Source organism: Physeter macrocephalus, chromosome 12, assembly GCF_002837175.3.
Source record: "Physeter macrocephalus isolate SW-GA chromosome 12, ASM283717v5, whole genome shotgun sequence".
Lineage (NCBI taxonomy): Eukaryota > Metazoa > Chordata > Mammalia > Artiodactyla > Physeteridae > Physeter > Physeter macrocephalus.
Genome location: NC_041225.1, coordinates 61,940,450 through 61,967,065, shown reverse-complemented (window position 1 = coordinate 61,967,065; position 26,616 = coordinate 61,940,450). Strand labels below are relative to the sequence as shown.

General features: G+C 34.9%; 1 protein-coding gene across 1 annotated transcript in view; it reads left to right on the top strand.

The window, feature by feature from the left end:
• The window catches only part of SRBD1 (S1 RNA binding domain 1), a 234,013-nt gene that overhangs the window by 119,998 nt on the left and 87,399 nt on the right, over window positions 1-26,616 (top strand). Inside the window, exons 15-16 of the mRNA XM_024118922.3 lie at window positions 4,905-4,996; window positions 14,435-14,517. Of these exons, the coding sequence (XP_023974690.1) occupies window positions 4,905-4,996; window positions 14,435-14,517 (175 nt within the window). The remainder of the gene's footprint in view (window positions 1-4,904; window positions 4,997-14,434; window positions 14,518-26,616) is intronic.

Sequence of the window (26,616 nt, the reverse complement as noted above, 5' to 3'; positions counted from 1 at the left end):
CATGTTATAAAACAGTATCATAAAATATTATTATTTGAGGTCTCCTAGGAGTCATGTTTGGAAGTTATTACTAACAAATGATATATTTACCCACATTTAAGTTCAAAATAACTTTGATAACTTAAAAAAAAAGTTTGGTTAAAAAAAAAAAATGTTGGCTATTATGCAATATTGGATCTCCTGGCCAGGTAAATAATGGTCATTTGAAACTTAAATTTTAAACTTTTTCTTTTTACAAATAAATATTATAGTTATTGCAGAAAAATTTAAAGAAATAAGAATTCTTTTAAAGGAATAACTCATAGTTAAGTACTGTTAATATTAACATAAACCTTTTTTTCTTTTGTATATACCTATATTTTAAAAATACCAAAGTTGGTCTCATGTCTTAGTTTTATAACCAGCCTTTCCACTTAATACATTACAACAGTAATTTTTAATGACAGTATAGGTTTTCATTAAAGAACTCTTTAATGATAGGCATTTTGGTTTCAGTTTCTTTTGGTCGGAACTATGCTGTGATGAATAACGCTGTTTAATTTTTTGTGTAAATTAAAATTTCCTTCATATAAATTCTTAAAAATATAATAGCCAGTTCAGAAAGAATGCATATTCTTGTGACTTTTGATCTATATTTTCAAATTACCATCCAAAAGAGTTTTACAATTTAAATATCTTTAATAGTGTAGTATTTTATTTGTTTCCCTACATCCTTATCATCACCAGATTACCTTAGTTTTTATTTATTTTTAACTAAAAAAATTTTTGTTTTGGCTGTGCACATGGCTTGCGGGATCTTAGTTCCCCAACAAGGGATCGAACTCGTGCCCCCTGCACTGGAAGCGTGGAGTCCTAACCACTGGACTGCCAGGGAATCCCCACGTTAGTTTTTAAAGTGACTAGGTATTGCTCATTTGAGGCTCCCTGAAATGACAATTCATCACTAAATAAAGGAATTTAAAATTGCTTTGATGTTTTTTTTAGAAATAAGTATCCTTTAAACATTAAATCCTAGACCTCCTTTTATTTATGGTGGTTTGGTTTTTGGCCTTGTCTCCTTTCCCCAAAATACAAACAGCTATCCTTTCATACTTCAAAACAGGTTCTCATGTGCAAAGCAAAGAATTAAGATCTGTGTTGATTAACTTTTTATAGCATTTTCTGTTACTTGTTGAGAAACTTAGGTCATTTACCTACCCTCTCTTCATATGAATGTTTCTCAGTCTGAAAATTTGGAAAAACTCTTTTTAGATAAATTATTTTTAAAACGTTAGTGAAATGAGCTGTGCATTTAGTATCAGAGCTTTTTAGTACCTATTTTTTTTGGTGGGCAGAAGGAAAAGGAAGCTTCTAGATATTGGTAACACTTAAGCAATTCTAGTATACTTTTGTAAAAAATGAGAAACATCCGTTTTTATTAGTTTAAGCAAATATATCCTGGCTGATTTTTGATAGCTTACTAAATATTAATTGTGTTTTCATTTAAGTAGGTTAACTTTGAATTGAATTTTCTTGTTAACATAGGAAGCATGCAATTTATTTTAAAGTAAGAAAAACAAAAAAGCTATTTTCATATTTGGGAAATAAGAAGAGGGGAGGAGACTCATAAGAGGCTTCAAGCAACCTTGTAAATGAATGTGAAAACTATTAGCCCAATAACTTAAAAAAAACAAACAGCTAGTTTTCCTCTCTCATGAAAAAAATTCTCCCATCTCAATTTGGCAAAAGAAATTGGCATTCTTTTACTGTCAGAATGAATAGGCACTGTAAGAAAAGTACTTGCAAACGTGGTTTTAAAAGATTCATCAACATACAATTTATCTTGGTAGAAGAGACTTATAAACTGTGGAGATATAAATTCTGTGGTTTAAACATATATTTGCTTAAAAAATAAAGTACATTATATTGATAAATGATCAGATTTATGTAACAGCATTGAATTTTACTTGAGATAACAAAAATTGGCATTTTTAACTTGCAGAGTTTTTGTTAAAAATTTTTAAATGAATTTAAAAGTAAATGCATCTGGGGCTTCCCTCGTGGCGCAGTGGTTGAGAGTCCGCCTGCCGATGCAGGGGACACGGGTTCGTGCCCCGGTCCGGGAAGATCCCACATGCCGCGGAGCGGCTGGGCCCGTGAGCCATGGTCGCTGAGCCTGCGCGTCCGGAGTCTGTGCTCCACAACGGGAGAGGCCACAACAGTGAGAGGCCCGCGTAGGCATTTCACTTGTTTTTTAGGTTATGAGTGTGTGGTTTATATGTATATATTTTCAAATTAAAAAGCCTAGAAAGACTCTAGAAAAGTGCTGAATTAGATAAAGTGCTTTAAAAATTATCAATTTAATTTTAGAGAATTAGCACATTAACACATAGATCTTGTAAAACCTAAGTCCAGTGGTAGCTTCTGTAGTGTACTTTAATATATTTAAAGTTTGATATACCATATGTATTTATTTAGGCATTTGTCTAAACAAACAATTTGAAAGGGCTTCAAGTACTGTAATAATCTCAAAACCTTTGAGTTCAGTTAGAACTGTGTCAGTTAAATTCCCCCCAAATTATAAATTTTACTCAGTCTTGTCTGCTTTATGGCAAAGTAAATAAAATATTCAAATTGCTAAGATTATGAGCCTAATTAGCTTACACCTGAGTGAAATTTGTTTTGTGACATATAATACGTATTAAATGTTAGATATACAGATGTATTTTGTGCAAAGTTTACTTTTGCTTTCCTCAAAATATACTAGAGATAATTGGAATAATTTTCTAATAGTTTATTGGGAAACTTCCTAATAAACAGAAAGTGCCTTGTAAAATCTAGCATACTTTCTACTTAATGTCTATCCTTGAACTTTAAATAGGAAAGAAAAAATGGAAGGGGGGGAAGGTTATAACTTTTGTTCTTAGCAGCTTCTCCTGGAAAAAATCATCACCACTCCCAGCTTGATTTCTTTCATTTAACTCTTGCCACATATACTTCTTAGATCCTTATATGTTTTATATTGAAGTAATCAGTGTTGAGCTTTTTCTCTTCATTTAGATTATTTAAGCATTCTGATCTGCGCGTAGTACTGAACAGTTTATTGGACCCATGCTGTCTAGTAACTAAAGCATATGAAATTTACTGCATTTTGTATTGATTTAATATTAATGTTAATCTAAAATCTTTGGGTGCAGCGTGTCACATCTGTTTTGTATTCCTCCGTTTAAAAGAAGTGGCAATATGGTATTTGGAGGAATATTTATTATCTGAGTGTTTTTCTTTGCAACAGTTTCCCTCAGTCTTCTGAGAATTATAACTTCCAAGAGACAGTGAATCACCCAGCAAATTTTCAGGTACCCAACTGCTGAAGCCCACAGTTAATGGGAATTTTTATTTACCATTTAAGTTCCTTTGCTCAAATAGAGGTAATTTTGGAGGCTTCTGGCAATGACAGAAAATAAATTTGTGGTAAGATTTTTAAAAATATTCTTTTCTCTGCACTTCACAGATACTCTGGTTTTTCAGAAAAAAAATTGTTAGGCTGAGTGTTCATTTGTGTTTGAAACCAAATTTTCCATGGCTGATGGCTGACTATTTTTATTTATCCTAAGTTTCATAAAGGGGTTGGTTTTGTGCTTTGTATATAGTATGCACCTCTTATTGTATCATGATGATGCTGTTGATGAGGAACAGGATGAGCAGCCTTGCTTTTCAATTGCAGAGTGTTCATTTTCCCTATTATGAAATTTGGGTTAGTAGATCTTGGTTGCAAAAGATATAAATCTTCTTGTTGCCCCCAAATAATCTTCTCAAGTCTCCGTGGTTTATAATTGTTGTCGAAGTTCAATCAAGAGTTCTTCAAAGAACTCTTTGGCGTAGCAAACTAACCCTTTCACATTTTACTTATCAGTGTTGAGTTGTTACAGTGGGGCAATATGTTAAAAGTTATCTGCTCAACTTGTCTCACAATTGAAGTAACTACTGAAGAGCAGAGAATGGGAGAGGTTTCTAAGAGTGGATTAAAAATTAAGCACTAACATGTTTCTGCTTTTGAATTGTGACATCTAGATGGTCACATGGTAGAGAACCAAAGGTATTGTAAATACTTAAAGTAGATGATGTTTCTTTACATATTATGTCATAAAGAAAGCCTCTAATTTTAAAATATTTGGTAAACTGTACAAATGTCAACCACTATACAACCGTCGTCTGTAAGAGAGTGCTGCCATTGTGGATTGTAAGGTATATGGAGCCAAAGAAGAAAGGAACAGGATGATATGTGTGATGCTTTGATTAAAGAAATGATGAAATGAAGTGGTTTAACACCTGCATGAAGTGGTATGTTTCAAGTTCACCAAAAGGATGATTTCAGACCCTCCTGAAAAGAAGTAGGATCCTGTCTGATCCCCTTCCTTTTCACATTGTGGTTGTTAATTATAACCAAGTAATAATAATGGCAATGTTTATGGCAATGGTTTTTTGTGTATATCCACATATGCACATAATCCACACACATGTCTGTGCTTCCCAAGATGCTTTAGAATGATTAATTCAGATGGGAGTCATAAACGTCAGTCAATAATGGATTAGAAACACAAGAGGAGCTAAGTATTCTGAAAATTTTGATGTTGGCATCATGGAGGAGTATCCATTGTGTTCATTTATAAACTCTCTCTTAAACAGAAAACGACTGAATGAATTCATTATGGATTTAAGCCTGTGTATTTCCTATGTGTAGAAAACAAGCATTGCTTAATCACTTTATGTTAATGTAAAATTAAATAGTATAGGTATCATTGAAATATAAAGAGAGTGCTTTGCCCTGCAGTTTTCTTTTCTTATAATACCTAGTCTCATTCGTTTATTTTCTTTGGGCAGGTAGAAAGTTTGGAAAATGATATTTCCCTTTTCTTTCTTTTCAGTATCGTCAGTGAAGCAGGAGCATCAGTCTACAGTGTCAGCCCTGAAGCTAATAAAGAGATGCCAGGACTGGACCCTAATTTGAGAAGTGCAGGTAAGAAACTGTGGGTCATCACTAAAGCGTGTGATTTTGATATTTTGGACTTGTATTTGTAGCAAGCAAAATATTTAAATATCCAAGAAATTTTAAAAGATACATTGCAGTCATGTTAGAAAGAAAGTGTTTGATTGGAATAATACTGGGAATTATGGAAAAGAAGTGGAAGAATACTGCTTTTAAAGAACACTGCATAGTATTCTAGAGTATGGTGAAAAATTAGCCCAAAACATCTTTAGTTAAATTAAATGCTAGAGAGTTAATAGTAAAAACGATAAAATACTCAGTTCTCTTATTATTATTGCAAAATATTACTTATTGCAGCTTTTTGTTGGAGGAAAGTAATATGTTAACATAAAATATTTAAAGTGCAAATGTATAAACATGCACAGACTTTCAGGCTATAGTTAAATATTTGTTAAATGACCAGTTTCTCTTGCCTTGCTAATAGGAATTGTCATTACTGTATTATTTAAATCAGCCTGATTTGATTTTAGTTGTATAAAATCGCTTTGATTTCTGTGATGTGGAATAGTTTAAATCTTGTGTGTGAAGAAATTAAAGATATTTTGAGGGCTTCCTGGTGGCACAGTGGTTGACAATACGCCTACCAATACAGTGGACACGGGTTCGAGCCCTGGTCCGGGAAGATCCCACATGCTGTGGAGCAGCTAAGCCCATGCACCACAGGTACTGAGCCTGCGCTCTAGAGCCCGCAAGCCACAACCGCTGAAGCCCGTGTGCCTAGAGCCCGTGCTCTGCAACAAGAGAAGCCACTGCAGTGAGAAGCCTGCAACGAAGAGTACTGCAATGAAGAGTAGCCCCTACTTGCTGCATCTAAAAAGAAAGCCTGCACACAGGAGCAGAGACCCAATGCAACCAAAGATAAATAAATAAATAAATTTATTTTTTAAAAAGATATTTTGGTACATCTAATGACAATAATTGGTATCACAAGCAAAATATAGATCTGGTCAGAGCATTCTTCTGTGTAATAGGTGGATATTTAGACTACTTTGTTAGAAGTGGCTTGTGTATGTGTGTTTACTGATTTATTATTATTATTTTTTAATGGACGTATAGTTGATTTACAATATTATATTAGTTTCAGGTGCACAGCATTGTGATCCAGTATTTTTACAGATGATACTCCATTGTAACTGCTTACAAGATAATGGCTATAATTCCCATTGCTATACAATATATCCTTGTTGTTTATCTATTTTATATATAGTAGTTTGTATCTCTTAATCCCCCCAATTTGGGGAAATTCCAAATTAGGGGAAATAAACTTTTTGTTTAATTTTTTTTCCTTAAATATTCTCATCAAATTTCATTGACTGTTCTTGAAATCTACACCTGGTGATACGTATTTGAAAATTTTTGCGTTAATCTAAAGTTAAAAACTTCTTTTTTGATCCAAAAGAACTTGTAGTTTCCCTTCAGTTGTTCATTCCATGACACAGTCCCCTGACTAACATGATCATCTTTTCTTTTTTCTTTTTTAAATATTTATTTATTTATTTTATTTATTTTCTTTTAATTTCTTTGGCTGCTTCGGGTCTTCGTTGTGGCACTCAGCCTTCTCTCTAGTTTGGCGTGTGGGTTTTCTCTCTCTAGTTTTGGCGCTTGGGCTGCAGAGTGCTTGGGCTCTGTAGTTTGTGGTATGCGGGCTCTCTAGTTGAGGCGCGAGGGCTTAGTTGCCCCAAGGCATTTGGGATCTTAGTTCCCCGACCAGGGATCGAACCCACGTCCCCTGCATTGGAAGGCAGATTCTTTACCACTGGACTACCAGGGAAGTCCCCTAAAATGGTCATCTTTTCAAACTCAGATCCCAGCTCAAAATCTTGCTTCTTCAGTGAAGCTTTTCCCTGTCACATCAACTCAATGTGGTCTCTGCCTCCTTGCCATGTTCTCTTTTGGTACTTGCCTTGTAATAACAATAGTAATAATAATAATAGGAGGAGGAGGAGGGAACTGCTAACACTAATCTTTTTAAAGCATTGTGGTAAATACATTACCAGGATTGTTTTATTTAATCCTCACAATTGCCCTATGAGTCATTTATTATTCCCACTTTACAGATGAGGAAACCAAGGCTTAAAGAGGCCGCATAGCCAAGTAAGTGTGTACATAATATTTATGTATGTAACTTCTGTAATAAAAGGATACTTTTCTTTATAAAAAATAAAATTCAGAGCCTCCCAAGTTGGCACTGAAAGGTAATCATCCAACAGGGCATTAGAAAAATATATAGGAGGTGGCAGTTCCTCACACTTCCCTTTGCTAAGGGGGCTGCTATTTCCTCTTCACCACTGGCCCACGTGGGTGCATACCTGCCACAGTATTGTAAGGGAACAAGATCACAACATTCTAACAAGATAGAGTCTTGTTAGGACTTTTTATTATTTCCTATTATTTTTATTTTATATATTTATTATTTCCTATTTTCATAGATGAAAATAGGAAATAATAAAAAGGGGACTTGGTATATAGTCCTAATTACCCTGATTTCAAAACCTAGCTGTGTCTTCAGTTTGTGATTCACTGCAGGTGTGCCATTTTTCTTTGTCTTAGCTTGTTTCCACATTGGCAGTGACTATGTTGGATCCATATCAACTCAAAACACCTACCTAGACCTTCTGAGTCTTCAAAGTCTGGTCCTAGAAGCAAATATTGAAATTAACTGAGTCTCCACTCTTGGCTTTCTAGGCCCCACTTCCATTTCAGTTCCTGTTTTCTCACTAGGCATCTTTCTCTTTCCTAGTGATTGATATCTGCGATGACTTCATACTTCATCTGAGACCTGACCTATCTATGGGTGTGGGTTTTACCTTTCAACCCTCCATAAGTTTACCATATCAAATATAACAGAACCTCAACAGTCATACAAGTGTTAAACATATGTAAGAAAATGACCTTTATCTTACTACATCTTCTTGACCAGTTTATCAGCTTATTGAAAACAGAAGTTATCCTTATATATGCTTACATTCCCCTCATAATAAATTCATTGTACTGAGACAGTCTAAATTGGATGGATAGAATAGTAGATAGTTGGTATTAAAACGTTTGTTATGGATTTCTGATTTAAAATGAAGATTAGGGGCTTCCCTGGTGGCACAGTGGTTGAGAGTCCGCCTGCCGATGCAGGGGACACAGGTTCGTGCCCCGGTCCGGGAAGATCCCACATGCCGTGGAGCGGCTGGGCCTGTGAGCCATGGCTGCTGGCCGCTGAGCCTGCGTGTCCGGAGCCTGTGCTCCGCAACGGGAGAGGCCACAACAGTGAGAGGCCCGCGTACCGGGGAAAAAAAAAAAAATGAAGATTAAATATACCTGTTACTCCTTAACTCTCGTCGGAAATCTCATTAAAATGACAGTAACTTGATAGAATGAAGGCATAAACTTACTAGGACAAGGAGAATGGGAGAGGAGATAACAGCAACAATAGTTTTGAAGCTGGAAACCGGATGAGATCTAGCCAACTTGAGAAAGTGGAATACTGAGACAGCATTGTAGAAAACAGAGCTAACCTGAAATAGATCGTAGAAACCCTAAAGACTCAGGAAATGCACTAAGCACCTTTAGAAGTATCTTGGGAGGGCTGAGAATGGGTCTAAAATAAGAGGATTGATTGAAAGTCTGTTTAAAAAGCAGTGAGATCAAGTTAAACATAGAATATCATATAACCCAGCAATCCCGCTCCTTGGTATATACTCAAAAGAATTGAAAACAGGTACTCAGCAAATACTTGTACACAGATGCTCATAGCAGCACTATTCACAATAGCCCCAAACTGGAAACAACCCAAATGTCCATCAGCAGGTGAATAGGTAAACAAAATGTGGTCTATCCATACGATGGAAGAGTATTTTCAGCCATAAGAAAGAATGAAGTAATGATATGTGCTACAACATGGATAAACCTTGAAAACATGCTAAGTGAAAGAAGCTAAACACAAAAGGTCACATATTGTATGATTGCATATATGTGAAATGTCCAGAATAGGCAAATCTGCAGACACAGAGAGCTGATTGGTGGTTGCCAGGGGCTGGGGAGAGGCGACAATGAAGAGGGACTGTTTAATGTGTACAGGGTTTCCTTTGGGGGTGATGAAAATGTTTTGGAACTTGATAAAGGTGGTGGTTTGCACAATGTTGTAAGTATACTAAATACCACTGAATGGTACACCTTAAAATGGTTAAGTTTATGTTATGTGAATTTCACATCAGTAAAAAAAGAAGAAATGAATTAGACCTCCCATTCCACACAGTTGAGTAACTTCTTCCACTTTTGCAGAAGACTGGAGAATTGTTTTCTAGAGGGGGTTAAACCGAAGGTTTCTACACTGGAGGACATGGGTTATAAGTGAGAGTGGGAATACCTACTAATAAAAAGAGAGATTAAATAATTATTGACATGCTGTTGTAGATACCTTAGAGAGGACTAAATCTTCCATGTGGGAGACTAGGGGATTCTGACTAACACAAGAGAAAACACCTAAAGAAACTGAGATCAGAGATTTCACAAAGAAATGGCCAAATCACCCTATAGTGAAGACCACAGTTGACAAACCTCACCTTTGAGCAAAGCACTTACAGTCAGCTTTTTAGTACCCTACCCCTGATGGAAAGTCTAGGGTCACTTAACATGTAAGGAAAACTTATGCTATTAAAAACAGATGCCAAAATATGGGGTAGGAGGTGGGGTACACTGCATGGAAGAAATAGAGACTATACAGAAAGAAGAAAAATAAAGAAAAAGTTTGATCCTTAGAGAAAAGATATTTCTTTCAAATTTAAGTGTATATTTGCATAAAGTAAAATTCACCCTTTTTAGGTACACCATCTATGAATCTTGAAAAGCTTGTAGTAGTCAGGTAACCACAACCACTGCAATCAAGATATAGAGTATTTATATCAGGTCAACAGATTTGTCAGCTCCTTATTGAAAAATGTAATTACTGATTAGAGGATCAAGATTATAATAAATTTGCATTAAGAGCATTAAAACTACATTTTAATAAGCTTTTTAGTGAAAAAAATTCCAGTTTGAAGTTGTTGAATGAAATAAGACTGCATGGGGATTCCTCTGTTGCTGTCTGATGGCAAGAGGAAGTATAAAAAAGAAGTGAGTATTGGACTTTAAAAATAAAAATTTCCACTTTGATATTCTCAGATAACAGAGTAAGGCAAATTTTAAAGAGAATACAGTTTAGTACAGTCTTTTAAGCAATACATTTATTTGCTCTGGAAGCTTTAAGCTTCTATGTGTTTCATGGCACTGAAGACCAAAACCAATAGAACCCCTTTTGTCCTTTGGATATAAGATACCTTATGAATGAGGGGAAATGTTGTTTTCAGTGCTACTGCATATGGCTGTAGCTCTGGTTGCTTACCTTTTAGGATGATAATCTTCGCTCAGTCGAAGCTCCTTTTCCCTGCTTTTCCGTGCTTTTTACTGTCTTCCTTTACACAATATGTTTCATTACCGTTTAACAAATTACCATTTATTAAAAACGAAATTCCTATATGTACTTTTTTCCCTTTTTCCTTGGTCTGTCTAGTCTGCTACAACGCAAGACTCTTTCAATTACTGTGGCTTGCCTTAATCTTTTTTTAAATTGCACTTGTCCTATGCATTTCTTTCTTTCTACATAAACTTTAGAGCCATTTAACTAATATTTTTCAAACTCTGTAGAAATACAGTGAAATTCCATTAAATTTATACCTTCATCCAGGTTATGCACATTTTATTTTTTTTACTCACCCACAATACACACACACACACACACACACACACACACACACACACACACACACACACACACAGAGACAGTGAATGGATTCTCCTTCATGATATTTTCTTATTGGTTGTTGATGGCATATGGTGGAGCATCAGTTTTTGTCTGGGTGTCTTGAAACCAGCCAACTGATTGAAATCTTATTAGTTCTGATATTTTTTCAGTTGACTTGCTTGGGTTTTCTAAGTAGACAGTCATCATCTGCAAGTAATAATAAATAATCTAGTTTCTGTCTTTTGAGTAATTATACTTTCTTTTCTCTTCCAATTGCGTTAACTAGAACTTCCTAAACAGTGGTAAATAGTCGCAGTGATACAGAGAAATGTTGACGTTACATGTGGGCAAAATAGTCAATATTTGCCATACATTTGGACATACTGCATTTAAAAAATGCATAACAACTTCATTGAGATATAGTTTACATAGCATACAGTTTATCCTTTTAAAGTATATGTCATCATTTTTTAGTATAGTCAGAGTTGTGTAACTATTGCCACTATCCAATTTTAGAATATTTTTTCATCGCCCTTAGAAACCCCATACCCATTAGCAATCGGTCCCCCTTCCCCTCCTCTTCCCAATCCCTAGAAAACACTAATCTACCTTCTGTCTATATGGATTTGCCTATTCTGGATATTTCATATAAATGGAATCATTACAATATGAGGTCTTTTGTGATTGGCTGGCTTCTTTCACTTAGCATTGTGTTTTCAAAGTTCACTCATGCTGTAGCATATATCAGTAGTCCATTCCTTTGTATTGCCAAATAGTTTACCATTATACAGGTATACCACATTGTATTCATCCATTTATCAGTTGTTGGATATTTGGGTTGTTTTCACCTTTTTGGCTATTATGAATAATGCTGCTGTGAACATCCATGAACAAGAATTTATGTAGACTGATGTTTTCATTTCTTTTGAGTATGTACCTAGGAGTAAAAACTTGGGGACATAGGGTAACTCTATGTTTAACATGTTCCAGAAGTCTTTTTGACTTCTTTTACTACACTTTCCTCACCATTCCTTCTCTGCCTCTTTCACCATTTCCTCCTTCTCTTTTCTGTCTCAAAATATGAATGTGCCCCAAGTTTCGGGCCATGATTCTTACTCCCTCTTCTTCTTTTTTTTTAATCAACAATCTATTAAACTCCTTTTGCCTGAACTACTTATCTGTCTCTTGCTTTCAGAAATCTGTTGTCAGCCTGATCATTATTACTGTTCATTGCATAACCCTTCTCTTGATTATCCTGCCAGCAGGAAAACAACACCATCTTTTCTCCAAAGCCTGAGCATACTACTTTTCGAATTCTACTTTAAACAATGTTCATCTCTCTCCCTCCTCCTCCCTCCCATCTCTTCCATGCTTGGGTTTCTATGCTACACAGAATGAACAGCATCTGAAAGTGAAATGCCAATTTTAGAAATATTAGATCTATGTCGGGGGTTGTTTACTGGGTACACTGTAACTCCAGAAGCCATTGGGACTTATTGTAGAATTAATATGTCATCTAGAAGCCATCATTTTTAATCCGTTGTTGCTAATATTTAGCAATATTAGGATGAACAAAGGATACACTGGCAGTGAACTGTTAGGAGGGAATCCAGTAGAAAATAGCTTAAAATCCTTTCGTGTATTTCAGAAATGTTAAAATACGGGATCTACTCACACAGTTTCTAAGTTTAGGTTTTCATAATGTGGGTTTTCCTGAAGGTGTAGATTTGAGAGATTTACCTATTATTGATATACTTTTATTGAATTTCTAATATTGCCTTCCTACACAGCAAACGTTCTGATGCCTAGTACCTTAACTTGGTCTACTGTTGTGGGTTGTTTTTTTAATTCGAAAATATTTTGGCAATGTATTTACGTGTTTGAAAATCACTCTTATTGTATAATATATGTAAAGGTTAGAATAAAAAAATAATACAGTTGAGTTGTCCCTTGGTTTCCACAGGAGATTGGTTTCAGGACCCGTCTCAGATACCAAAATCCAAGGATGCTCAAGTCCCTTATATAAAATAGCATAGTATTTGCATATAACCTATGCACATCCTCCAATATACTTTGAATCATCTCTAGATTACTTATAATACCTAATACAATGTAAATGTTATGTAAATAGTTGTAAGTGCAATATAAATAGTTGCTGAGAGCATCAAATTCAAGTTTTCCTTTTTGGAACTTTATGGAATTTATTTTTCGAATATTTTTGATCCATAGTTTGTTGAATCTGTGGATGTGAAACCCACAGATATGGAGGCCTGACTGTATTTGGTTTTAGAGGATATCAGGTATTTCTCTGGTGGCATATGTTTTCATATGACTATAAATGTGGTTATTAAAGGAAACCATTTCTCCTATAACCTGGCATCCTTGCACTAATTAACTTTTTATGAGATTTGATGAGAAAGGTGTATGTGAAGGCCTTGGAATCCCCATCTCTTCTGTGGGAGAAATAGGCAGATTGTAAAACATCAGCTTATTGCTCTCTAAGCTTGCTTTGCAAGCTGCCATTGTCACTGTCTGTTAGCAGTAATAATAAAAGATATGAAAAAGACTTGAATGTGCAGTGAACTTTATGTTCACAGTAGATCTTATCTCTGATGAGAGGTGGCACAAATCAGTGACTGGAGAATCTGATAGTTACTTCTAAGAAGTGGCTTCTTTTACCAGACCTTGAACAGTTTAACATGAAAACAGGCATGGGGTTTCCTTTAATGGCCTTAATGTTTTTACTTAATGAATTTATATTTCATCCAGCCTTCTGTATGAGTAGGTGACACTGACTAGCTTTCATGTGTTTAGAAAATAAAAGCTGTTCATTTGTAAACACTCAATGCAACTAAATTTCTTTTCTCTAACTAAATCTATCTTATAAGCTAAATTAGTTATGAGATTTTGTTAATAACATATGGCTTTTAAAAAGATGATAATAAATGATGACTAAATAAAAATCCTGACACAAAGAATGTTTAAAGTTAACTCTCAAGTCTCTTAAAAATGGAAAGTGATGGTCAAGAAAGGGATGTAATTAGGACTGTGCATGTGTTAGGAACAAGCAGTTGGGACGCAGATCACTTCTCAGACTAATCTTGCAATCATATTCAAGGTGATTCAAGAGTATTCACTAGTCAACTAATGATCTCTGATTGCAGTAAGATATGATTCTATCATTTACTCATCTTTATCAGGATCTAGTCCTAATAAGCATATTTAATGTACAAATGTGTATCATGTTTATAGCAGTGCAGGATTATTCAAAAGTAAAACAACTATCTACTTGTTCTTTAAAGTGTGAGGTGCCCTACTGTACTATATTTAAAGAACGAACAGGTAATTGTATAAATATAGCAGCTAAGCGTTTTATTTGTTTTTCCAAATGTATAACCCTTTCAATGTGTTCGTGCTCAGGAATACCTAGGAGTTCTGGTGACATAATTAATCCTGAAATTTTGCATTCACCTTTTGTGTGGAAAAAAAAAGGAACTCTGAAACTTGGTTAATTGTTGGCCTCCTTGGGGGGAAGAATAAAGAGGGATAACTATGCATTATGAGGAACTAAAATAGTAATCATCTGGATACTGCTTTTCACATTAAGCCATACTTGTTTTCTGATTCTGTTTTTTCAGTTTCCATAGCAAGACGTGTACAAGATCCATTAGCTGAGCTAGTGAAAATTGAGCCGAAGCACATTGGAGTTGGAATGTATCAGGTAAAGCAGTGTGGATCATTTAATTTGTGAAATCCATCAGTACAGAGACAGTACTCAAACTTGGCATAGTAATTGTCAGTGGGAATAAGTTCCCATTTTCAAAGGTTATACAGTTTGTGGGAAGGTAGTTAGGTGTTATAAATTATTCAGGAAGGAGGGAATTTTTTTTTCCTGGTCTTTATGATTTTGATCAAGGCTTATAATGGACTATAATCAGTTTAAAGGCTATTAAAACTCTATAGATACGACTAGTAACTTAATCTGAAGAGCCTCTCCTTTTAACATCGCTATAAAAATGGAAGGGGTGTGGAGAAAGGGGGGTATGTTGCCTCTTTTTCTAAACCAGTATGAACTATTGATCTTTATTGATCTTTCAGGAAGAAGCCTTTGGTACCTACTGTGATTTTTTTTTTCCTGTTTTCATTCCTATTTGATTATTATAGTTAGTTTTTGGTCGTTGCCCAGTATAAGCTAAAACCTTTCATTTTTGTTACTGTGTAGTAGTAATAGTAGTAATAATGCTTCTTGGTGTTGCTGCTGTATTTTCAGTTCTTGAGATTGTGTTCCTTAGGCAATTGAGGGCAGCACTAAATCTTGGCAAAATGAATCCATGTTGGCTTAAGTGGTCTCCAGAAACCTCAAGTTGAATTATTTTCTCTTTGATGAAAGTTCTTCTTAAGCCTGAAATAGAATATTACTCTCTATATAATTTTCATGAGATTTGAGTGATAGGTACTATACTTTCTCTAAGGAAATATTATATGAGGTCATGGAATCTGTGGCCACTAGAAATGGAAGACACCTTTGAGATCATACAACCCTACCCTCCTCATCTGACAGGAAAAGAAGCTGTGTCCTAGAGTAGTTAGGATTTTTACCCAGGCTCACACTGTCAAAGCCTGGACTAACCGGTCATATATTGGGACTTAACTGGAGTTTTCCCATTTTATAGCAGGTTAGACCAAGAGGCATCCACACCTTTAACTGGACTTGTTCACTGGCGAGGATGCTTCCTAAAGGGACTGATCTAGCTACAGATAGATAAAATGCCTAGTAACTAAAGAGTATACCTCTTTTTTTTTTAACATCTTTATTGGAGTATAATTGCTTTACAATGGTGTGTTAGTTTCTGCTTTACAACAAAGTGAATCAGTTAAAGAGTATACCTCTTATAGCAGTTTTATGATATAGACATCATAGTTAAGAGAAATTATGGTTATATTAATTGAAGGTGAAGCTATGGAATACCTCAGTTCCTTAGTGGAGCAAAGGGAAGAGAAAGTCAAACTTACGGAACCCAGGAGGCTAATAACCTATTGGCATCAAAGTGGTCTTTAAGTAAATAGCAGGGGCCTAATCTCCAGATTTAGATTCAGAGATAGCATTTAACATGAAAACAGTTTGGAATTCATTCCAACAGCAATGAGAAGTAAAGGAAGAGGTTTAAGCAGAGGAATGCCGTGATCTGATTTGTATTTTTAAATGTTGACTCTGACTGCTCCAGGTGAAAGATAATGGTGGCTTTGGACAAAGTTAATGGCAGTAGAAATGGAAAGAAGTTAAATCTATTTTTAGGGACTACTTGGTGATAGCGAGGGAAAAGGAGTTGTGAAGAACTTGCTCCAAAGGTCCTGAGGATGCCTGAGTGGAGCAGATTTGGTGAGGATAAGGTTAGTAATTCAGTTTTGAACATGTTAAATTTGAGGTGCCTCTAAGAAATACAGGAAACTAGGAGTTGGATATACAAGTCTGAGATTAAGAGATATGGCCATATTAACATTGGAGTACAGACTATTTAGCAAATAATGACACTAAGAAAATGATCAAAATGGTGGGCAGAGCTCATGATACTCTAACTACATTACCACCACCACTGGCATATCCACAACTCCAAATTCCGTAAGATGACAGAAAAGTTGTACATATATATCTGTACCTATGTAAGCACTCACTTACATGAATCAATTGATAATAGTCCGGGAAAAATAAGAAAGGGTCCCGTCAGTGGGTAGAAATTTCAGGAATTCTTGAAAGATATTAGGCCTGAAGAATCACATCCACAGAAAAATGAAACATGGTGGAGCCACACCCGAAAATATATAGATCAGTAGGGTTCTCAAAGCAGAGTCATATTCACGTAGTGGGGAGGGGACCTGCAGGATTAGATAAGCAGGTGTGTATAGAGCGGCTAGGCCTGTGGTGACCCCCCTCCTTCAATATTCTGTGAATCCCAGCTAAAGCACTGAGTATAAAACAGAGGCCAGAGAGGCTGGGTGATCCCTCAAGTAGCTTTTGATTGTCGGGAAGCTCAAGGAGTCTCTTCCTGGCAGGACAAACTCCTGACATGTACATGACACCTGGCATCATATCCCACATTATCACTCGAGGCATAGGGTGCTTAACAGAAACAGCATACACAGACAAAGAGGGACTCTGAAACGATCTTGATGCCAAGAATCACTAAATGTTTGAGGAAAACCTATGATAGAAAAATGAGGCACCAAACTTAAAAAAATAACACCCAAAGAAACAATGAACCGGCAACAGACTCTGAAATAAGTTAAATTAACATTCACAGAGAAATAAGTGGTTATTGCATTTCTAAAACAAATATGGGATAGAATGAAATTAAACCAATCTAAGAATTTTAAAATATGAGTGTTAAGATTAAAAAAAACCCCACATAAACAGGTGAAATAGAGTGGACACAGCTAAAATCAAATTAATGAATTGGAAGATTGAGCTAAGTGATTCCTTAGAAAGCAGTCTTAAACTGAAAAAGGAGGGAAGCATGAACAAAAAGTCATATGATGTAGAGCTCCTTCTAAAGCTTCAACATTCATCTAACAGAAGGTTCAAATAAACAATGAGTGAAGGGGAGTTATAATCACAGAAATAATAGAATGAAATTTCTCCAGTTGACAGACAAGTCTTTTGAAAAGGCCTAATGAATACTGCATAAAAGAATAACAAAAGACCTACACTCAGATGCCTTCCTGTGAAATTTCAGAATGCTAGTAATAAGGAGGAACTAACTAAAAGCTTCCAGAGAGCAAACATAGTTTATCTACAAAGGAAAGAATCAAGTTAACATCAGTCCTATTATTGGTAAAAAACAAGTAATAGAAGATAGAAATGCGGTAGTTTTGAAGTTGTGAGAAAAATTTTATTTTGAACCTATAATTCTATATTCAGGCAAACCAGCAATTCAATGTGAGAGGAAAATAAAAGCATTTTTGGATCTGTAATGATTCACCTTCTCTGGTTGTTACAGACCTTCTTTGAAAGAATTATTTATGGAATTACTCCTGCCTAAAGTGTCGGAGGGAGGGTGGGGGGGATGAGGCCGGGAGGGGGAATGGAGGTCCAAAGAAGGGAAAGGCATGTTGTGAGGAAACAGGATCAAGGTAAGGAAACAGTGGAGAGCTTTACAATACACACATATCCAGTAAAGTGTATCTGTATTGTTGAGTCTCATAGTTTTTTAGCTATAATGTTCATCTTTAAATATATTAGTCTGGATCAGATCAACTCAACATGAGAGGGTATAAGAAAAAGAAGTGATGAAGTATTAGGATTCTTTTTCAGGAAAAGATTCAGATATAGATTAACTCTACAATTTTTTAGAAAAACATAATCTGAAATATATGAATAATAACCACAAATAGGACATTTAATATAAATCATGAGAGTAAAAAATAAAGTTTATCATTCCAACCAAAGGCAGAGAAAATAAGCAAGTATAGTAAATTTAAAAAAAAAGTATATGATGAGAGGAGTAAGTATAGTAATAGGTAAAGGTAAAAGTATAGTAATAGGTAAATTCCCCTATGAATAGAATCTCAGACTTTTAAAAATAAAATATAGCACTAAGATGTATATGTGCAAGAGGTACTTCTAAAGAAGAAAGCAACCTTGATATTTGAAATTTGGAGAAAAATATTCCACACGAATGAAAAAATCAGCAATGTTAACATGAGATGAAATAGAATTTAAGGCAAAATGCATTAAACAGGTCAAAGAGGGATATTTCATATTATTTACAGATAGAGTATCCTAAGAAGGTATAATTGCCCTGAGCATTATAGAATGCTAACAACATAGCTTCAAAAAATATGCAGTATTAAACACTTGTAAAAATTAGAGTAAGAGACAAGTCCACTTTTTTGATAGGAGCTTTATAGACCACAACATAGCAACACATACATTTTAAAACAGCTTTGTTGAGATATAATCACAAACCATACATACATACATACATACATACTTGAATAAATTCACCCACTTAAAGTGTACAAGTCAAAGATTTTTAGTATATTCATAGGGTTGTGAAACTGTTACCCTTAATTTTTGAACATTTTCATCACCCCAAAAGGAAACCATTAGCAGTCACTCTCCAGTGCTCCCTTCTTCCCCAGCCCTAGGGCAACTACTGATTTATTTTCTGTATCTATTGATTTATCTATTCTGGATCTGTCATATAAATGAAATTATACAGTATGTGGCCTTTTGTGACTGGCTTCTTTCCTTTAGCATAATGTTTTCAAGGTTCATCCATAGTGTAGCATGTATCAAAACTTCATTCCTTTTTATGGGTGATAGTATCTCATTGTATATATACACCACATTTTGTTTATCCATTTATCAGTTCATGGAAGTTTGGGTTATTTCCATTTTGGGGCTATTATGAATAATGCTACTATGAACATTTGTGTACAAGTTTTTATTTTTATTTATTTTATTTGGGATGGGTAGATTTAGCATTTTATTTTTAAATAGGTATTGGTTTGTGAGCAACAAGAAATTATCATTAGATATTCAGTTCTTAGGTGAGCTAGCATTGTTCATTGGATCCATCCCAAACTAGTCTATTGGCTTTTTATCTAGAGAGATATGGATGTGTAGTAAAACTGTGTACAAGTTTTTATGATGTATGTTTTCATTTCTCTTGAATATATACCTAGGAGTGGATTTGCTGTGCTATGTAACATAAGTTTAAAGCCAGATGATGAAGTAGGGAAGTTATTGGCCACAAATGTTCATGTACATATAACTAGTACATATTTTATTATTAGAGTTTGGTATTTTCTTGTTGATTTGTACACATTTATATATTGGTTTATATAAAACATTTACAAAACATTTACCAAGAGCCTCTACATACCATTCACCATGGATGAAATATAAATTTCTCTCTTTATCAAACAAACCCAAATTAGACAAGGGGTTATTATTTCAACCTAACAATCGAGTAAAGTTGTAAAAAAATGATAAATATCTGTGCAAGTAAGAAGGGTACAGTGAAATGAGCATTCACAAACACTGCTGGTGGAAGTGTAAATTGTTATTTCTAGCAAATAGTTAATACCAATCAAGATGCACTTTAAGAAAAGGAATCCCTTTGACCTGGTAGTTCTTCCTTTAGGAGTCTCTTCTCAGGCAGTAATAAGAACTATTTCTAAAATTCACATACAAGTTTGCTGTTACAGCAAAATGTTGGAAGCAACTACAATAGGAAAATAGTTAAATGAGTTATGGTATATCCACCGGTTGAAATATTTATACAACCATTAAAAATTTAGGCTTTCAAGGCCGATTTAATGACATGAGAAATTGCTCTTGACATATTTTTAAATTGCAATAAAGTTGTTGATACAGAATAAATCAATTTGTGTTTTAGAGCTAGAGATGTTCATTTACATTGAAGAAAAAGATAACTGGCTGGTGACTGATATTTATATCTTTGTTGGTGTGATTAGGGAATCTTTTTTCTTTTCTTTTCTTTTCCTTTCCTTTCCTTTTTCTTTTTTTTTTTTTTTTTTTACTTTTTTTCAAACTTCTTACAGTGATTATGTATTAGGAAAAATGTGCTGTAAAACAAATATCTGTTTCCATTTCCCAGCTGTTGGGTCACTTAATTTTAAACCTTGATACAATAGACTTCCGGTACAACCAGAGTGGGGCTGGATTTCTTTTTAGTTGGGACCTTTAAGTGCTTTTAGTATAAATTTAATACTTATATTTATTCTGATTTAAATTATGAGTAGCCAGACAAATAGTGCTGATTTTAAAAATGAAAGCTGTTCAAAGAATGTTAAATAGATGAAATAATAGAAGCTATAATATTATTTCAATAGAAACTAAAATACTTTTGGTTTAATAACAGCTAAAATGCTCAAGGCAGCACTCCAGTCCTTGTCTTAGAAAATGGGGAGAGCTGATTTCAAAAACACATGCCTGTCATTATTTCTGGAGAGAGAGGCAGCCAGTGTGGTCGAATGACAGCATATCCCTAACTGACCCCTAAAGACTTTGCTGGAAAGTGGCTTGGTGTTACTCCCAAGAAAACACTCCAGGGTGAGAGCAGGATGATGCAGGGTTGGCTCTGTTGAGTTCTGTGGGACATGGGGAATGATGGTTTAGCTTGGCCTTGTCATATCCTGAGAGTACAACTTGAGCACGTTGGAGTTCCTTGCTATTTATTTCTTCTTTGGACTGTGTTTTAAATACTTCCATGCTCATTTACACCTGTATTTGTTAATGAGTATGCACGGTAAAGTAGGAAAGACAGGGCAGTCCCCTTTCCTCCTTTGTGCCTCTCTGTTAGATCATTTGATGATATTAGAGAGTGAAATGGTTTCCCAAAATGAGTTTCTGAAACCCTTAGTGGATTTTCTATATCCAGGCCATCTTTATTCCTCATTATTATGTATAATGAAGAGTCACTGTAAAAGGAAAATCATCTTCCCAGCTGTAGTTTTTCATCGTAAAACCTCAAAGGTGGGAATTTGTATTTTATTTCCCCACGTCCTCTGTGGGATCAGTTCTGGATAAAAACTAAACAAAACCAAAATAACCCAACTCTTCAGTGGTGACATTACTCTGTTAAAACCTATTTTATAGTTAATATTGTAGGGATTATGAAATGTTTTAGTTTAGGTATGTAAAGGGTAATAAGGATTCTCATCTGTCCTGTATTGTTTGTCCAAATCTTTTTAAACATTTTAATCCTTTAATTATGTGTTATTGTAGAGTGGGATATAGAAAAGAGTCTGTCCCATGGATATCCACTTAGATGACTTTACCTGGATTTTGCTCCCTATACTAAAGCAATATTTTGAAATCGATAAAACACAAAGGTGAAAGAAACATAGAGGAAGTTGTTCTAGAAATTGGGCAGTATTCACATAGATGAGTTCCTTGACAAACGTTTTTACAGTCTTGTCCCTTAACTGTAAATCCCAGGATACGGGCTGTACTTGAATCCCTGATTTACCAGGTATTTATGCATGAAATTCAAACTTAGCCTTGCAATTTAGGTATTTCATTTATTTTTGACCATAACTGAGCTGTTTCTATAATTGAACAAAAACAAGTAAGTGACCTTGACTGGAAGCATGAACTCATATATTAGAATTTCCTGGTTATTCCTAAATTTAAAGTTTTAAAATGTCTTTTCTGGGTTATGTTTTTTCACTTCTGGTTGAATTATGCTTCCTATATTGAGGTATTAACTATAGTTTTCTCAGTTTCTTAGAAATCACTGACGATGTAATAAGCCATGTACATACACACACACCCTAGTATAACACCGTTACTTATCTTTAAAAGAAATGTGAAATGTTCGTGTGGTTTGAAAAACCTTTTACCAATAATACCTTAAATTATTAACAGTGAAATAGCTAATTACCTTTGTCTTTTGTTTACTTACTCTTTGTATGTCATTGACCTTGGACAATGAAACTAGATCAATTTCCGTTTCTACTTAAGTTCACCTTCTGGTTTCATACATCGGCACAAAAATCACTTTTAGGATTTCTAAAACTTTAAAGTATTTTCACGGTATTTTAAACTAGGTTTATCACGAATGATTGAAAAAAAATTACACATGACACTAAAGGTACTACCTACCATAAAGGAAAAGATTTTTAAGTTCTGCATTAGAATCTAAAACATCTCTGAATCAGAAAACAGTACATAGAAAATCCACAGACAGGGAGAAGGTATTTGCATCACATAAAACCTACAAAGGATCCATAATTTATAAAGATCTGCTATAAATTAAGAGAAAAAAACAATTCCACAGAAAAATAGCAAGAGACGTGAACAGGCAGTTGACAGAAGAGGAGACACACACAAAAAATAAAAATGTGAAAAAAATTATCGCTCTGATTAATAATTGGGGAAATGCAAACTAAAGCCACGATGGGAAACCTTTCAGGTTGTCAAGTTAGTCTGACAATTTGGATGTTAGCAACAATATGGAGCATTGGGAATCTTACACATTATTTGTAGAAGTATAAACTGGCACAACCTCTTTGGAAAGCAGCTGGAAACTAGTAAAGTGAGAGACTGGGATTCTCTTCAACTTAATTTCATTGTTAGATATTCATAGCCTTGAAAAACTCTCTCTGATGTGCACAAGAAGACATGTACAAGAAATTCACTGAAGCACTATTTATAGTAGTAAAAATTTGCAAACAGTATGTCCCTCATCTGGAAAACAGGAAAATAAAACTGTAGTATACTCAGATGGTAGAATATTACATAGGAGCAAAGATGACCCAATTAGAGCTACCTATATTAATATGGATAAACCTCATAAGATACAATATTAAGAGAGAAAGCAAGTTTAAGAATATGTATAGTATTTTATGATTGGTATAAAAATTTTAAATATGAAAAATAATACTGTGTACTGTTTATGAATACCAATGTGTACAAAGTAAGAATATAGAAATAAGTACTGGAATCTAAGGTAGTGGTTACCTTGAGTGGGGCATGAGATGGGAGGGGAATGGAAACTGGGAGGGGTACAACAGGAGTTTCAACTCTATATTGTATTTCTTACGCTGTTTGGTGGGTACATGGTGTCCTTTTTACTTTATAACTTTTTTGTTAAGTAAGTCAAATTTTATAAAAAGATGCAAGAAAGCTGGGTCAAATGATAAATGTGTTTTATCTCAGGAACTTTGGCTTTCAGTTGGTTTTAATTTCTGCCTTATATGTGTGTGTGTGTGTGTGTGTGTGTCAGCGGTTCCCACAATTTCTGGCAAAGGGAGGCGGTGTGAGGCCTGGTGTGTGTGTGTGTGTGTGTGTGTGTGTGTGTGTGTGTGTGTCAGCGGTTCCCATAATTTCTGCCTTATATGTGTGTGTGTGTGTGTGTGTGTGTGTGTGTGTGTGTATGTGTATTTTACTGTGAGGATTTATGTAACCACAAAAATAATAAAGCTATTTTCATTTTCCAGTGAAAATGAAAAAATACATTTAATACTAGGTTACATTTCTCTTCATAATATTCTTTCAAATTTTCATCTTTAAGACTAATTTTGCAGCAAATCAAATACTCTTTAATGCAGAGTTTTAACACTATCTTTATATTTTTTCATTCCACAAATATTGGATTCTTCTCTGTGAATTTTAAGAATTAAATATTATTTGCTTTGCTCCATTACCTGAAATGGTCATTTCAGAGACATGGCCTAGGACAAACATGTAGACCGTTATAACTTATAGTGTTTATTTACAAGGCAGAGTTGGGTAGAACAGATGTTTAAGGGGTTATAGTATAATGTGTTGTAATAATGTTACCATAATATGACTAGCATTCATCCTATACTATTTTCTTTTCACCACTACCCCCCCAACCAACACACTCCTAAATTACCTAAATTAGAAACGTTAAGATTAGGCAAGGGAGCTTTTAATAATCCTAGCCTACACCACCTCCCCAGATATTTTAGTTTAATTGGTCTGGGGTGAGCCCTAGACATCAACAAATTCCACAGGTGATTCTAATGTACGGGCAGGGTTGAGAACCATTGCTTCTTAAAATAGAGTCCCTGAAACCAGCAGCATCAATATCATCTGAGAACTTGTTAGAAATGCAAATTCTTGCACCCCCTTCCCAGACATACAGGATCACAAATTCTGTGGGTGGGGCACTGGAATCTGTGTTTTAATGGCTAAGGTTTGAGAACCACTGGTCTCTAATGCTTCTCAAGCTTGAATATACGGTAAAAAAAAAAAAAAAACCTTCATGAGGTCTTGTTAAAATGCAGATTTGATTCAGTTGGTCTAAGGTGGGGCATGAGAGTCTGCATTTCTAATAAACTCCCAGGTGATACCAATGCTGTTTGTCTGAGGATTATACTTTGAGTAGCAAGAGACCCTACTGAAAGCCTCTTGGGCCATACCCCAGACGGGTTGAATCAGAATCTGATTTTAACAAGATTTCCAGGTGTTTTGAATTCACATTACAGTATTTGTAATGTAGAAGGAAAATCAGGACATGCCAGTATCTAAGGGGGATGAGAGCTTGAGAAGCAAAAATCAATATTGTAAAACACTGAAAAAAATAAAGGTAGGATAAGAATTGAAACTGTGTCTTTCATGTTTTTTTTTTAATGTTGATGGTGACCCTAACAAGAATAATTTCATTGGAGTAGTGGAGGCAGAAGTCAGAAGTAGATTGAGGACTGAATGAAAGGTGAGCACTTAGAGACAGGTATATACAGATCTTTAAAGGAGAGAGTTTTCAAAGGAGGTCAGGATTTAAATGTGTTTAAATGTTTATAGGAAGGAAGTAGAAACAGAGAGGGAGAAGTTGAAGATGCTAGAGAGAAAGGAAGCTTGGTGCCTGAGGAGATGACACCCACAGCTTACCTAAGAAATAGGCTAAGGAAGGAAATGGACAAGAGTTCAGAAGAGAGAAGCTCCTCGGGTGGTGGGTGGCTGGGAAGAAGTGGAAGAGAGCAGGACTGGGAGGGGTTGCTCCTCTACCTGGAGAGTTTTTTTTCTCTTTGAAGTGGGAGCCTACTGTTTTATACGCCTCATCCCACACCCCCAAAAAACAGCTGCTATTTTTAAAATTGCTGAAATCATAGTATTCTTTTGTTTACTGTCTCTCCTCTAATGGAATGTAAACTCTCATATGAGGACAAGGTGTTTCCACCTCTATCCACAGCTCCCAGGACCTGGCACACATAGATACTCAGTAAGTATTGTATTAGCCGAATGAATGAACGAATGGTAGATTATCAGTATAGTTGCTCATTTATTATATTTTTCACTCTGTTGTGAATGCAGCATAAAATTTTATACCCTCTCACTTAAAAATTTTGTTTGGTAAACTTGAAATGCTGGTTACTAGTATTTTTTTTAATGAATCTCTTTTCTGGAAAAGTGAGAACTTAGGAGCAGAGAACATTAGAATAGCCATGTGGAGTGAGAATGGCTGTGGAAAGTAAAGGATTGCTGAGGATGAAAGAACTAGTCTTCATAGCATGTATCTCTTCATTTCTTTCTCACTGACAACACACATCCTTTTCCCTATGGAAATAATTCTTACCGGGACAGATCAGAGGGAGCACTTATATAGGAATGTTCTTTGATTGTGATTAAATTAGTAAATGAGTATTTCTAAGGATCTATGATTAATACAGTATAATATCCGGATCAAAGAAAAATCTTTGTTGCCATGGAATTCATCAGAATAGACTCTTTCCTTTAAAGTGAAATTTATCTATTAAAATGTAAGCTTATGGAAATTCTTTAAAATTTCATCTTTGTTCTCCACAGAGCTCTAAGGAGGTTTTTAGTATACTGGTTAGGTCTGATATTAGTTGTATGTGGATGGATAGCCTATAGACTAAAAATACGATTATTGCAAAAATGTTTAATTCTGGCATTCATATAGATATTACTATTTATTTTGCTGAATATTTGTATATAATTATGTGTGGATAATTGTTTGGCATGCTAAAGAGAGAACCTGAGATGTAATTCTTTACTCAGTGCAAAAAACTACTATCTGAATAACATAATAATGTTCATGTTAGAAAGAATTATTGAAAACTCAAATGTAAGGATTGTGCTAGATAATTATAGCGATTGGGAAGAGAAATAAAATGTGTAAATATTAGGAAGGCTACTTCCGAGAATTTAAAAACTATGTTCTGTATATCTGATATTGTTCAGGAATGTTGATCAACTCATTCCTCTAAATATGTGTGTTGGAGGTGGGTGTTGATCGTGGGCTTTAAGAATAGCACAGATAAATTTAATTACTAGTAAGATTATATTATATTTTAAATTCAA